General features: G+C 38.0%; 1 protein-coding gene across 6 annotated transcripts in view; it reads left to right on the forward strand.

The window, feature by feature from the left end:
- The window catches only part of SON (SON DNA and RNA binding protein), a 60,130-nt gene that overhangs the window by 19,454 nt on the left and 25,457 nt on the right, over nucleotides 1-15,219 (forward strand). For all 6 annotated transcript variants that reach the window (XR_012897999.1, XR_012898001.1, XR_012898000.1 and 3 more), the window contains exons 4-6: nucleotides 1,334-1,497; nucleotides 3,758-3,898; nucleotides 6,892-7,074. Coding sequence is in view for 3 of the 6 variants with exons in the window: in XM_075911125.1 (XP_075767240.1) it covers nucleotides 1,334-1,497; nucleotides 3,758-3,898; nucleotides 6,892-7,074 (488 nt within the window). In the remaining 3 variants the exon portion in view is untranslated. The remainder of the gene's footprint in view (nucleotides 1-1,333; nucleotides 1,498-3,757; nucleotides 3,899-6,891; nucleotides 7,075-15,219) is intronic.

A 15,219-nucleotide genomic window follows, 5' to 3' on the forward strand; every position in this document is an offset into this window, starting at 1 on the left:
AACACTTTTCTGGGAGTGTTAGTCACAAGCTATGAAGCTGTGTGATCTGTTTCATTACATAAAAAGTAAGGTGAGTCTCATCTTATGTAAGGGTTTAGCTGAGTAACTCCTTGCTTAAGGTGATGATAGACTCATAAGAATACTAGAACTGGAAGGGTCCTCAAGACATCATCAACTCTAGTCCCTGCCTCACGGCAGGACCAGACACCGTCTAGATCATCCCTTATGTCTGTTTAACCTGTTCTTACGCATCTCCAGTGATAGAGATTCCAAACTTCATTTATTTGTTTTTTGTAGGATTTTTTTGGAAAGAGGTTTAAGATTCACAATTATTTGAATACACAAAACAGGCCTTGTGTAGTTCTATTACTTGACTGTATACATTAGAAGCCACATTTATTATTTGTTGTTAAAGCAAAATTTTGTCATGTTTATAAATTTTTAATATGTAATAATTTTCTTAACAATGAGATAATATTCATAATGTTTAACTTCTAATATAAAATGGTGGTTTAATTCCTAATTGCGTTGGTTATAATCTGAATATTTAATATTTCCATTTTAGTTGACTATCAGTGTTTTGAAGTATTATCTCAAAGAATGGTTTAAAAGTGAATTGCAAAGGATTTCAGAAAAATAGGGCTTTTGCCCCATTTTTTTTCTTTGTCTTCTTTCTCCCTCATTTTTACCTCAGAAATATCAGAAATATCAACTCTGGCATATCATAGTTTTGCAGGAGGACCTTTCAGGTATCTTGGAGAATAAGTACCGTGAATTTGCCCCTTAATATTAGAAGCCATGAGTTGAATCTTTAAATAGTATCTCCAAAATGTTAGTCAGTTACGTTAAATAGGCATTGACCAAAAGAAAAAAAATGCAAATCTGAATTTTAAGTAGTTTGACAAATTTTGGCTCTTCTCAGTTCTTAATTTCCATGTTTTCTCACTCTTGTAAAGTTTTTGTTTTACTGTTTCTCCAATTACACAGACCTGAATTTCCAAAGTAAAAACCAAGCAGGAAAAACTAACACTTTGGGGGCTAAGCAAATATTGAAAAAAAAAATGCAGACCCAGGTTTTTTCCCCCTATTCAGGTCGTCTTAATTATGTCGCCTGTAAAATGAAGAAAAAATGAATGCAATGTCTATGTTACTCTTCATATATATGAAGTGTGAATAATACTTTGTATATATGCACTTTCATAAAGTTTGTTTAGCCTGATGGAAACTGATTTGCTGTTGCATGTGGTCCTAAAATTATTTTTATATATTATATATAGGCTGTCTGTAAGAAATCTTTAAATGCCCACTAATTAATATTTTAATATTCTTATAGACAAGGCCCAACTTCTTGAAATAGCCAAAGCAAATGCAGCTGCCATGTGTGCTAAGGCTGGTGTCCCCTTACCTCCAAGCCTATTGCCTATTATAGCTCCAGCAAAAAAGGAAGAAAAAGTTACTCAGAAGTCAGCAAGAGATACAATAAAGGAGCTCACTGAGGTAAGATTAAATCTGAAAATAACTAACCAGCCTTTACTGTTATTAATTAGTTGTCTGGCCAAGCTGTAATTCTATATATTTAATTCTCAAGAAAGTCTGCTTGTAAGAAGGCTACAAGAGTGAATCCTAATTATTATGTTTCACAGATTGTATTAATATTGAACATTTGATATTTGTAATCTTACAGCATTGTCAGTCACTGACATTTTAATAATATAAAAATTTCACACTTTTTACTTTTTGAATAAGATTATATCCTTTACTGCACATGTTCAGCTCCTCTAGATTTCAGTGAGACTTATCTATGAGTATCAAACGACAGAATTTGGTAATTAATATACTGTAATTGGAACATATAACTTTAGTGGTTTTGTTCTGACCATGAAAGAAATCTTTGAACCTTATTTCTTCTGTCACAGAAAACTTCATTCTGCCTGATTTTGCTGAGTTCTTGGATGTGTTCTCAAGTGACCACGTTGAAAAATTTGTGTTCAGAGATCCCATTGTGGCATTTAAAGAACTATCACAGTTGTGACCGCTTGTTCATAAAATAAAATAGTAAATTTAGTGTTCCTAGAAAATATTCCATTTCACATAAATGTGAAGACTGAAATGTGACTATCTACATATTAGGTATAACATAGTATAGTAGCAGTACAGGTATTCCCACATTGCCTCATGACACAAATGTGTATCAGTCTTTTCTTGACACAGATAGTAGCACATTTCTAAGTCTGTTCAGCTTTTGATTTCGGCCAAGACTGACAAGAAGCGTGCCATTGCAATGGTAGTTTTGTGGTATGGCTTCTTCTCAACTCCAAATAGACCATCAAACAATCATCAAATGGTTACAACTTCTGATTGCTATTGATGTGAATTGAAGTTAAACCAATAAGTTATAGATTATTTGCTCTTATCTTTTTACCAGTCCCCGGAGCCATAGGATGTCCTCCATTTGTTACTAATATATCATAATGTATGGTCATATTGCCACTATTTTCTTTGCTCCCTTTTCTGACAGAAAATACTTGTAATAATTTTGACTGTCAGAATTTGCAACTTTATGTCAAACTCATGTCATACCAATAAAACAAGGAGTCCTGTGGAATCTTAAAGAGTAATTCATTATTTGGGCATAAGCTTTCCTGGGCTGGAGCTCACTTTGTTGGATGTCTTTCATTCAGTGTTGCATCTGAGGAAGTGGGCTTTAGACCACAGAAGCTTATGCCCAAATACATTTGTTAATCTGTAAAATGCTACAGGACTCCTCATGATTTTTGCTGAAACAGACTAACACAGCTACCCCTCTGAAATTTCAGACCAGTTCAGTAACAAATAACTCTGGAGCAAAAAGTGCAAAGAGTAAGTAATAAATACCAATCAATTGGTTATTAAATGCTAGTCCATGAGTTATTCTCACGGAAGTATCTCTTCACCCACATTCCAGTCATACCTGCTCTAAAATTGCTGTTAGTTATTCCTGGAAGAGCAACAACTTGGACTGCCATATAGATTTGTTGTGGTACTTCACCACCTTCTGTACATTTTTAAGTTGCACTTTCACACTTATGCAGTTATGGGATTGTCCTTACAGCTCTTCTAACCTGCAGAACATTTCAGAGATGTCCCAGTCCTTTTTAAAACCCTTGTAGCTGGGAAGATTTCTGCACCACAGTGTAAGCCAGTAATTGTTTCTTGTTTTTTTCCTATAATTTCTTTTGTGTGGAAATCTTTTTGCAGGCCAACTAAATAATGAGATGCTATTAATATTATTATTTCTTACTGCTATTGCTATAATTAATGTTTTATGTTGGATGCCTGAAAGTTCAAAGCAGGCAGGGGGCTCCTTTCTATACTGGGTGTTAGTTCTGTACATGCACATAGTAAGAGACAGTTTCTTGTGACAGTGCTTTTTGAAGAGCTCATAATTTAAACCCTGAATCTGGAAAGTAAATCCATGTAGCCTTATTTAGGAATTTGGATGGATGTGTATGTGGAAGACTGTTGCGGGATCAAAGCCTATCTAGACAAGATTAATACCCTTCAATAGATAAAATCATATACAAGTAAAATGGCAAAGGTATATGTTCATGCATATTTTGAATTTTTTAAAAGATTTTTCCCAACAACCAATTTTTTTTCTTGATTTTAAATATTGAATTCAATAAATTCATCAAAAAGTGCAGAAATAAGGAACATTTCTGACCAGATGTTGAGATTAATTCAGAGTTGTGGGTTTTTTTTTGTTTGTTTTTTGTAGAAATGTAAGAAGATTGCACAAAGCACAGATGACGTGATAGTGAACAAACCTCATGATTCCGATGAAGAGGAGGAGGAACGCCCTTTCTATAATCATCCTTTTAAACTCAGTGAACCCAAACCTATTTTTTTCAATTTAAATGTGAGTACTTTTATCATTTATAGATTAAAAATATTAATTTTGTTTTGTTTTAGCAAATTTATGTAGGTACAGGAAAAACAAACTCAATGACCCTTATCAGTGGAGGAAATTTTAGTATTTTACAGAATTATAGTTTTATCTTGGCATACATTTGCAGCGGGGTGATAAAATTTCAACAATAACATTTCTGTTTGAATCCATGGTAAGAGACTCGTCCAAACTCCGGTGTAGTACATGGCCTAATTAAGAGAAACGTTTGGCGCTAAAGTAAAATACACTATTTTTCTTTTTTGAGAAATTGATTAAAATTCATATATTTAAAAACTGATTTTTAAACTTTTTTGAACTTTCTTTTAAATCTGACTTCTCATTATTTTCAGTAGAACCTCAGTTATAGACACCTCAGGAATGGAGGTTATCCAGAACTCTAAAATGTTTGTAACTGGCTCCAGCTGTTCACACTCCCAGCCATGTTCCAGAGGCAGCTACACAGTTTTCTTGCAGGCAGCTTCTTTCTGGGCTTGAGTAAGCTTGTTCCCCTTCAGACAGAGTAGGGTTGGAGGGGCACTGGTGTTGAAAACAGTCCCTTCCCCTCCTAGTAGCAGGTGTGTGAAAACAATGCGTCACCCTCCCGGACAGGAGGGTTTTTACCCTGGAGTAAAAGCAACATCCATGGCGTACAGGAAAGCTGCACAGACTCCTGCTCCAGCAGCCTTTCCTGTTAGTAGGGGCTCACAGCTTTGCCTGCAAATTTTAGCTGTAAGTATGTGTCTGGCATGTGGGGCTTGGAGTTAGGATAGGCATTGCAGTCCTGAGTACCATTAAGATGCAATATAGGCACAGTGCAGTATTTGGGGTTTTTTACTCTGCTGCTGCCTGATTGCTCACTTTTCAGTTTCATGTGCGTCTGGTTGACCAGTCAGCCTCTGTAACTCTGGTGTTTATATTTTTGAGGTTCTGTAATATGTAGCTTTATTGCTTTTTACAATCATTTTGATCATAGCTATCCAAACAAAACTAGTTTTACTTTCTAAACTGTAACAGGGTATTGTGAACATTGTTGGAAAGTGCTGTTTAAAAATAAGCTGCTTCATTTTGTTTAAAAAAAAAAAGACAAAATTCTATTATTCTGTTAGTAAGATTTTATATTACAGGCAGTCCCTGGGTTACGTACAAGATAGGGACTGTAGGTTTGTTCTTAAGTTGAATCTGTATGTAAGTCGGAGCTGGCATCAGCCGCTGCTGAAACTGATCAGTTTCAACCGCGGCTGAATCTGGACGCCAGTTCTGACTTACATACAGATTCAACTTAAGAAACCCAGGCATCCCCAAGTCAGCTGCTGCTGAAACTGATCAGCGGCTGATTCCAGGAAGCCTGGGGCTGAGCAACTCTGCCTCCGGCTTCCTGTAGTCAGCCGCTGGTCAGTTTCAGCAGCGGCTGACTTGGAGACGCCTGGGGCAGAGCAGCTCGGGTGCTGCTGGGTTGCTCCAGTAGCGCCGTTCCTCGGCGCTACTGGAGCAACCCAGCAGCACCCCAGCTACTCTGCCCCAGATGTCCTGATTCAGCCGCTGCTGAAACTGACCAGCAGCGGCTGAATCAGGACGCCTGGGGCAGAGCAGCTGGGGTGCTGCCGGGATGGTCCAGAGCGGCGCTGCGGGACCAACCCGGCAGCCCCCAGCTACTCTACCCCAGGGGTAGGCAAGAAAAGCCTGGTTTGCTGGGGGGGGGGGGGGGGCACTAGCTGCACCCCCCCCCCCCCAGCAGACCAGGGAGACGGGGGTGGCAGGACCGCCCAAGTCCTCCACGGCTTTGCTCAGTCTTCCTGGTCTGCTGACCTGGGAGACGCGGAGCAAAGCCGTGGAGCACGCGGGCAGCGGGACAGTCCAGGCGTGCCCCCCCCCCCCCCCCCCCCCCCCCGCGTCCCCCTGGTCTGCAGACCAGGGGGACGGGGGACGGGGCAAAGCAGAGCCAAGCCTCAGAGCGCGTGATCAGCTGACAGCCCTGATGCGTCTGGGCTGTCAGCTGGCCGGGCGCTCTGCGGCTTGGCTCTGCTTTGCCCCCCCCCCCCCCCCCCGCGTCCCCCTGGTCTGCAGACCAGGGGGACGGGGGACGGGGGACGGGGCAAAGCAGAGCCAAGCCTCAGAGCGCGTGGGCAGCGGACAGCCCTGTCCGCTGCCCACGTGTTCCGCCGCTTTGCTTCCTCTCCCTGGTCTGCTGGAGACCAGGGAGAGGAACGGCGTAACATAAGTCGGATCCGCGTAACTCGGGGACTGCCTGTACTGTTAATGATACTTTGAGTTACTTTGGTTTTCAGTTTCTTGATTTACTTGCATTTTCCTCACATTTAATCTTAAACTGTATATTTGTCAGAAGATTTAAAAGTCAAACATTTGAATACAGTGGGTAAAACAAGTATTACATGAATGTTAATTAAAAATGTATTTATTTTTATTTTGTGAAATGTCATTGTTTTCTAATGTGGAGGGGCAGCTTTCAAAGCCAACCTATGGCTTTTTCACAGAGCAATCAACAGTACCCCACTGCTCCCTGCCTGACTGAATTTTCTGTGGGTCAGTGGCCTCTGACACAAAAAGGTTTCCCACCCCTGCTTTAGAGTTTTGCATTTCCTGTATAGTTCTCATTCAGACATCAGCATTAATAATTTACATTTATGTAGCACCTATGTTACAATTATTAGGGAGTAATCCTGTTAATGAACTGAACGAAAAAGCACCCATTTAGGTGGTACTTTACTCATCATATGTGAAACAAGAATGTAATCTCAAAATTTTAAATAACATCTTCTGGATTTTAGTTTGCAGGCTGTATATTTAGAGTTTTCACTTTAATATCAGGTTACCAGAGAAAATTAAAATAGTGTTTGGCACTCCAGGGTTCAGAAACGTACAGTAATTGTTTCTATGGAAGAGAACCATGTATGTACACTATACTTTATCATTCCTTAATCATAAAATGCTTTTTTCTCTTTAAGACAACTCCTATTGTAAAACCAGCACCAAAAAATCAGGTAACTTTGACAAAGGAATTCCCTGTCTCATCTGGGTCTCAACACAGGAAAAAGGAAGCAGACAGCGTCTATGGGGAATGGGTTCCAGTTGAGAAAAACAAAGAAGAAAGCAAAGATGATGTTTTCCCAAAACCAGCTCTTGCACAGGTAGGGAAGGGAAATAACACATCATATTTTACAAAAAGAAAGCTGTTACCTGCTCACTCTCGGATCTAGTCGCAGTTTTTGTAAAAATTGTTCATATCAGTAGTATTTGCCCTTTTAAAGACTAAATTGACTAAACTGTTTGGCTTTTGGAGATAGGCTGTTCATATGAGTGCTGATTATTGCAGCATGTAGTCAGCCAAGGTAATTCCCATCTGTGCACTGATGAACTCTTTAGATTCTATGGAATTTGAAACTTTCACTTAAAAATAAAACTAAGTTTCTAGTCCTTGTCATTTGCCATGAAACATTCCAAGTTTAATCTTCCTGAACCAGAGAACCTAAAACAATATTACCAATGGCCTACCAATGTTAACATCAGTTTGAAATGTAATCGATTTTTAAAAATGATTTGAAAATATTTTCCGTTACTACATATACACCTGACTGTGTGTGCCCATTTCTGTAGTTTTACAATAATATTTTCCTAATTATTTGTCTTCTCTTGCTTTTAATGTAAAACCCACAGACTGTAAAGGAGAAATTGACTATGTATAAACTGGTGCTGTCAAATACACAAAATAAACAAAATGGAAAAAATAGAATAGTGAAATAGTAAAAACTTTCTTTAATCACTTTCAAAGTAATATTTTGTGTTTCTTGTAACTATAGTAGGCAAAAACAAATATTTTGCCTGCAAGTGTTTTTTTCTTTTTCTTTTTAAAAACAAAAACCTGTAACATTTATTTTTTTATGCCAGAACTCTGTTAGCTGGCTGTTTCTTACTGAATTAATATATTTTTAAATTTTACAAGTTGAGTATTAAAGGACTCTGTGAAGGGTTTCATTGAATGTGTTTTAGTACTGGTTCAGAACTACATTGAAATGCAGTTGTTTTTTTACTATTTATTAATTTAGGAAGTATTAACAGGTTTAGAATCCTTGCCATGTGACTATCGGGAGCAAAAAAATAATCATTATAATAATGAAGTTTTGTTTAAAGAGACATATTGGAATACAAACATCAGAGCTCTTATTTAGCAGAGTGTTCCCATGTTAAAGAGTGATCATCATTACAACATCACATTTTGTTTTTAGTTATTTTATTTAATTGAGTGAAATCTCTGATTACACATATTTAACAGACCAGGATGTCTATTAAATGTAAATATTAAAAAAAAATGAACAGGTGTGGTGGGTTTTTTTGCAGGTCAATGTACTTTGTCTGACTATTGAATAAAAGGTAACGAAATATCAGTATCTATTTGTCCTCTGTCTATTTTGCTGGGTACATAACTGGTGTGTTAATTCTTCTGTAGTAACCACTTTCCATATTTTTAAAACATTCCTCTGCGGTTGGACTATTTTTCTTTTTCCAGTGAGAGTCTGTCAGTAATTGAGGAGCTACTAGCAGATGAGAAATTAATTCTTCATTAGTTTTTGTGTGACCATTTCCTTTAGGAAGCCACACAAGGATTTACCAAAGGATCATTTGGTAATAAATATCCAAAAATATTCGGTGATGGATTACATCCCAATATTGTCTGCTGAGTAGTGGGCATGTACACCATATATGCATAAAATCTCTTCTTTCACTATGATTTCACCAACATTTGTTCCCATTCAAGTGTGCGTGCACGTACGTACATACGTGCGTGCGTGCGTGTGTGTGTGTGTGTGTGTGTGTAACCTGACTGGTCTGAAACATTGAAACAGTATCTGAAAGAAATTTTTTTTTTATTGTGCAACAGACTGAAGAAGTTAGTATGCTTTTCTAGATCAAACATAATTTGTCTGGCATATTGTTTCTGTCCAGGTCCTTTTCCTAGTATATCACATGTAAACATTTTTTTTTAGTTATATAGTTATAACGTGTTAGTTTTCTAATTGACCAGATGCCACTACATCTGTTAAAGTTAGGTTTCTGTATAAAGCCTAACTAAAAAGTAATGTCCCCATGGGAGAATGGGTCAATTAAAGTTAATTTTGATCTTTAAATAAGTTAAAATTTTTCTTTACTCAGCAGTTGGTCAACCATGTATGTTCCGTGGCTCTCCTAATTTTTAAAGCTCTCTGGTTTGTAATTTCGGTTATGACCTGGATTATTTGCTGTGGGTATCAATGGAAAGGTAAAAGATCTTATTTTATCTCTAGTTCTCTCCCAGAACTGTAGAGTTAGCCTTACTATAGGATGTGTTTACATTTCTGGAGGGTGTGATTTCTCTCCCCCCCCCCCCTTTTTAATTAATCCATGGTAGTCCAGCAATACACAAACCACCACAACTTTTTTGCTTAGTAAAGTGTTTAGATGGGTTAATGTGCCTCCAGTAGTGCCTCCATTCCATTACTGGTTTGGGCTGGCTGGCTGGATTGATAGTTCTATAGACTATTTGGATCCATTCTGTTTTAATGGATCTTTACAAAGTATCTGCACTTTGTTTTGGTCTCATTCCAAATGCATTTTAACAAAATCCTTTGTGTTCCTGCTAGGGTTTATCTGGAATCATCAAAGAAATATTTTATCCAGCATGCCATTTGCTGAAATAATGTTTGACAATCAAATCATGTAATTTGAGATTATTTTAGATTTAGATTCTCAGGTGTCTTCTAGAATTTGTTGTTCATTTGTACCCAAATGTTTTCTGGAAGACTAGCTTTTTAGAATCAGAGAAATTTCTAGCCAGGGTTTTGGATTTGGCAGCATTTACTTTGTCCCTCACCCAAAGTCATGGATTTTTTAGCAACTAATTTTAGGGAAATATTTGGTTTCTATAAAAAGATTACATTGTCTGCATTTAAAGCTATTTTCTGATGTGTTCTTGCAAGTTTTATTCCTGTGATAGATTACCTGTTTCTCATCATTACGTGAAAGGCTCCATGACCAGTGCAAAAAGTAAAGGAGACAATGGACGTCCCTGCCTAGTCCCCTTGTGTAATTCAAACAGGAGATTTAAGCCCAGTAATTCATATAGCTGCTTTGGGACTAGTGTCTAAAGCAGTTTTTCTATTTAAGGAACTAGGGCCCCAAAATCCCTATGGGTAGAGAGCCCTGTGTGGATACAGAATTGGTACCTGTACCTGCAAAAATGATATGCAGATGTCCACAGATGTGTAGAGTTTTAGATACAAAATTGGTATCTGCAAAAAGATCCGTGAATGTCTATATCTCTGGATATAAAGCAGATACTTGCAGATTTGCAGGGCTCTATCTATGGGACATGATTTGAAATGGAAAGATCCACTCTGTTCTATGAATGACCTTCACTGCATCAAGTGATGATTTAAAAAAATGGATCTTTCATGATCTAGTATTGTGGATGATCCCAAGAATGCGCTGAATACTGTCTGATATTTGTCCTTAATTGATCTCAATTTACATAAGCATAGACGACTATCCGCTAACTAGAATTTTTACTAAAAGTCTTTGTTATGATGCAACCATGATGTTGTCTTTTCAGAGCTGCCTAAGGTAAGGTCTTTTCCAGCTTTAGAGAGAACAGCCACAGTAGCTTCTTTAATAGGGTTGTAGAAGTTTCTGCTCTAACAAATTAATATTGGAAGGTACCTCTCAAGGGACTCAACAATCACTCTTTAAATACATTAGAACCCCATTTAGCTGATCACTGTCTGGCTCTCTGTATTAAATGAATAACTAGTGTGCACAAGTCCAGAAGTGAGGGTGGGGGTCTCTTGTGGCCACTATATGGCACTGTACCTCTGCGCTTTCCCATTTTCCGGATTATCAGGCCCTGGTCCCAATTAGATAAACAAGGTTCTGCTGTATGTTATAAAATTCTTCTGGAAAGCCATTAGATCCTGAAGTTTTACTATTTTTCATTACATGCTTTTGCCTCTCAGATTTTTTCTTTTTATTTCTTTAGCTAAAGTTCATAACTTTTGTTTGTGTTTGGCAAGCCAACTACTTCCAGATATTTTTGAATAACTTTAGAGCTTGGAGTATCTGAGGTAAGAAGGTTTTATAGTGTGTGGGGGGAAAAAAAAAAGGCGAAAAATAGTACCTTTCATCACAGTATAACTATCTTTTTTCTGATTGTTTTTAAGTGATGGAACAATATATTGCTCTTGAATCCCTTTTAGGTTTCAAGCCAATAGCCTATCCCATTTTATTTCCTTTTTCAGAAAAGTTTTCTTTATACTTAATGGCTTTTTTTTCTTGGCATCTATTTTTAACACATTCAATTTCCAGATATTGTTCATACACTTTTTTTGAACCTATGGTTTTATGCCTATTTGAGTTCTACTTTTTCTTGAGCTTTTTTTTCCCCCCCCAACTTAAAGGTTCTGCATATCAGTTGGCCCCAACTAGTGCTTTATCTGCTTCCCAAAGAAGGCCCCTTTTTGTATTGTCTATGATTTATTTATATATCTTGAAGAAGCAAGCTGTTCTTTTTCCAAAAGGTGATCTTTGGGATCCATATCAGCTATCAAATATTGCTTCCATGATTTGATCATGTAGTGGTTCCAATTTTTGTAAATCTTGTCATCTTTATGAAGGATTAAGAGATTAACGTTAAATCTAGTCTAGTATATAACTGATAAGGATATGAGTAGAAGTGTAATCTTTCCACTGGATTCAGTTGTTTCCCTATTCCTCTTCTTTTCATCATATCTGCCTTAGTAAGGAGTCATGTCTAATTTCCCCCATCCCCAGAGCGTTGCACTATTTTAAAGAAGTCCTTAAAAAGGTGTTTTTTTTTCTTTGATTGGGTGCATATACTAAGCCCATTGTTGTTAATAACACAGCAGTTATGCCCTTCAAGATAATCCCCCTCTCTCCATAAATTAATAATTATTCTGAAAAGATTCATGTTAATAGATACTATCTTTTCGCCCCTTTTTGGCAAAAGCAAAAAATGTCTGCTGAAATCAATTGCCTTGCATACCCAATTTTACCCCTCCTGAAAGTGAATTTTGCGAAGTAAGAATAATCTGAGTAGTTTTTTTTTTTTTAATTATTATTCTGCCAGGTCTTGTTTACCTGTCAATGACATGAATTTCACTTTTGCCATTTAAAGATATTATTTCAAAAGAAAGTGCTGTTCTTGTGACAATTCCCCTTATTTCCCTTAATTTAATTCCAGAAATAAAATACTAACGTAGTTTGAGTCGACTGGTTCGTTGAATCCTAAACCCTCATACTCACCCCATGAACACTTGGATTACTTGTCTTCAGTCCAGGCGAGATACTTCTGCCTTTAGGGATAGATCATCATCTGCTCATTTGAATTACACAGGGCATTTATACAGAGCCTTGCCAAAGCTCCTCCCCTCTACTTGCTCTAATCTTCACCATATTTAGGACCTCCCTTCCCACTGCTCCTTATTGTTCTTTATTTTCTCTACTGATTAAAATAAAGAACTTAAATATCACAGTGATGATCACACAGTTGAATCCAGGTTTCATACTGCTGTCCTAATATAAACATAGTTTGTTTACAACCGCTCATTCTTAATGACTCCCAAGAAATCCTTCATAGGTATCTGGGTTGTCCTGTTCACTTTCACTTCTGCCATTGCAGTGTATTTTCCAGAGACTTGTCTTTTGTTTTCCCATTCCCCTTTTTGGGTTTTACCATCTGTCAGGATTGTTTCAGTGTTTTATCCTTGGTTTCTTCCTTTGGAGATTTGGAGTTCTGTTCTGCGTGACTGGAATGCATTTTCCTCCTTGTTAAAAGTCTCTTACTGTGTGTGGCTTATTGAAAGAGAATTAAATGGGAATCCCCTTATGTAGCAAATCTCTTCCTGCCTGAGTGCTGCTGTAATTTCTCCCAATGTTTTTTCTTTTTTTAAACTTGGGACAAAAAGGTTATGGAAAAATTGCAGCTTGTGGCATTTTGACTATAAGCTTTGAATACTCTCTGGCTTTTTCCTTACGCCTTTCTGCTGATAGTGAGATTTTTGCAGTTAGATCTCTGGGTCTGTTACTGTTTTAGGCCCAGTTGGAAGCAACAGTGCTGTGTATGATTTCTTTACATTTTAGCTCTCTGGAAAGGTGAAAGTAACAAATCCACAGTTGAAGTTTTTACATATTAGGGAGGTTAAAGTGCATTTATTAGTGTAAACGTGTAACTGTTGAATTTTTCAGTGGTTACATGTTTACACTCAGTGGTGCGGGTATAGGTGGGAGTTGGCACTCGCGGGGAGCTGGCTTGGAAGCTGGCGCCTGTCTCTCCCCAAGCCTCCACCCACTGCTGCCTTTGTATCAGGTGGCTCTGCTTTTAAGCCAGTTCCCTGAATGTACCAGTTCCCACCTGTGTTGCCCCCCCTCCCCCGCCGCCTGTCCCCTGCTGCTGCCTCTGTCAGAGGCAGCAGTGCAGGGGGGCAGGCGCTGCCGGTGCTCGTGCCTGCCCCTTCCTCCCATTGCTGCCTTCCACAAAGGCCTGATACAGAAGCAGCAGCATGGGGGAGGGGTCTTGTATGTAACCATGAGGGTTAACCGATGAGCCCAGGCTCATCAGTTAACCATGTATTTGGATACACATTCATATCCTTGTTACATATTGGTCTCCTCTTTCTGTGTTTTCAGGCAATCCCTTAAATCTGAGGTGGTTTCTTCTCATTCTGATTCCTACGTCATCCAGTTTAAACTGCTTTCTCTCTCTCTCTCTTTGCTCTATCTATGCCATACAGCTATGTCTCATTTGCTTCTCTTAGACCAGTCTCTAGCACAGTAACTCGATCTCCCAAGTCAGTAAGAAGCATGGTTGTCGGATCCTCCCATTAGCCATTGAATTTTCATCAGCCCTGACATTTCTATTTGCTTTTTAAATTTTTAGGTTTGGTTCTGTTTTTGAGAACCCACTTTCTGCATCCCTGTTCTTTGGGTGGTAAGTACATTTAGGAGGTTGATAGAGGCAGATTACTTTCTGTTCCCTCAGAAGTTGGTCCATACCTGTTTATTTTGAGAGAGAATCTGGACCATCCCAGTGTGTTTTGTATTTGGAGGATTTGTTTGTTAGATTATAAACTTCTTGGAGGAAGGACCATGTTTTTCTTCTATGCATGGTGCAGTTCCTAGAACAGATCTATTAGATAAGAGCCAATAATCATAACAATGTGAAATGGTCCCATTTGTCTCACTGAGTTATTAACTGTGAAACCTCATGGTGACAATTGAGGTATCAGTCCAAGTCGGCATCAGGAGTCAGATGGTCATGCCTTATTTGTGTGGAACATTTTTTAATTTACTGAACTAGCTTCAGATTGTTGTCAAAATTGCCCCCAGTAATTCACTGCTAACCATTTTGGCAGAAATATCCAATTAACAGGATTATACTTTGTGGTTAGAAATGGGAGAGAAACTTATGGTTCCTAGCTTTCCCCCAGCTTCAGTATTTCTCTGGAAAAAGATGAATTCTGATACAGATAGAAAAGTAGACTCTTGTTTTAAAGATACGGAACCTATTGGGCAGTTTAGTGGCCAGTGGTCAAGGAAGCGAGGCAGAGGGCGGTGATTTATTGTGAAGTGAATTCTACATGTTTGAAAATATTCCATGAGAACATACATTTACTTATTTGCTGTAGATTTGTGAAACTGAGATACATCTTTATCATACTGTGCACATCCCTAAAACATAATCTCTGCAGTCATTGTAACAAAAAAATCCAGCAACATCTCCACAAAATATAGTTTGCATATCTGTCTGCCTCCTGTTGCCAAAATTGTTTTTAGAGCTGCAAGATTCTGCATCCTTTTTGTGGGGATGATGTTTGTATTGAAACTCAGAAATCGGGAGCAAGAATTCTTCTACAGAGGGTGAAACATTGAAAATAATATTGTTGGTTCATCAAGTAAACAGTACCTTTCCAGACTCCAAGCATTTTCCTAGACCCAAAGCTACTATAGAGTAATGTAAGCCACTGCAGTCTTAAATATGGTGACCAACTTGAGGGGAAATTTTTTCTAAATGGTGTGTCTGCTAACAGGCCCTGCTTTAGCAGAATTTATGTATATACCTGTAACTATTTGAGTAACCCCACCTATTTGAGTGTACTACTCACATGTGTAAGTGCACCCAGATAACAATAGACAGAAATAATCAATACAATGAATAATACAGACATGGTAAACTGGAACAATTTTTTCTTGAATCCTGACTACACGTTAAACATTAATAAACATAATAT

Source organism: Pelodiscus sinensis, chromosome 1 (genome assembly GCF_049634645.1).
Source record: "Pelodiscus sinensis isolate JC-2024 chromosome 1, ASM4963464v1, whole genome shotgun sequence".
In the NCBI taxonomy this organism is placed as follows: Eukaryota; Metazoa; Chordata; order Testudines; family Trionychidae; genus Pelodiscus; species Pelodiscus sinensis.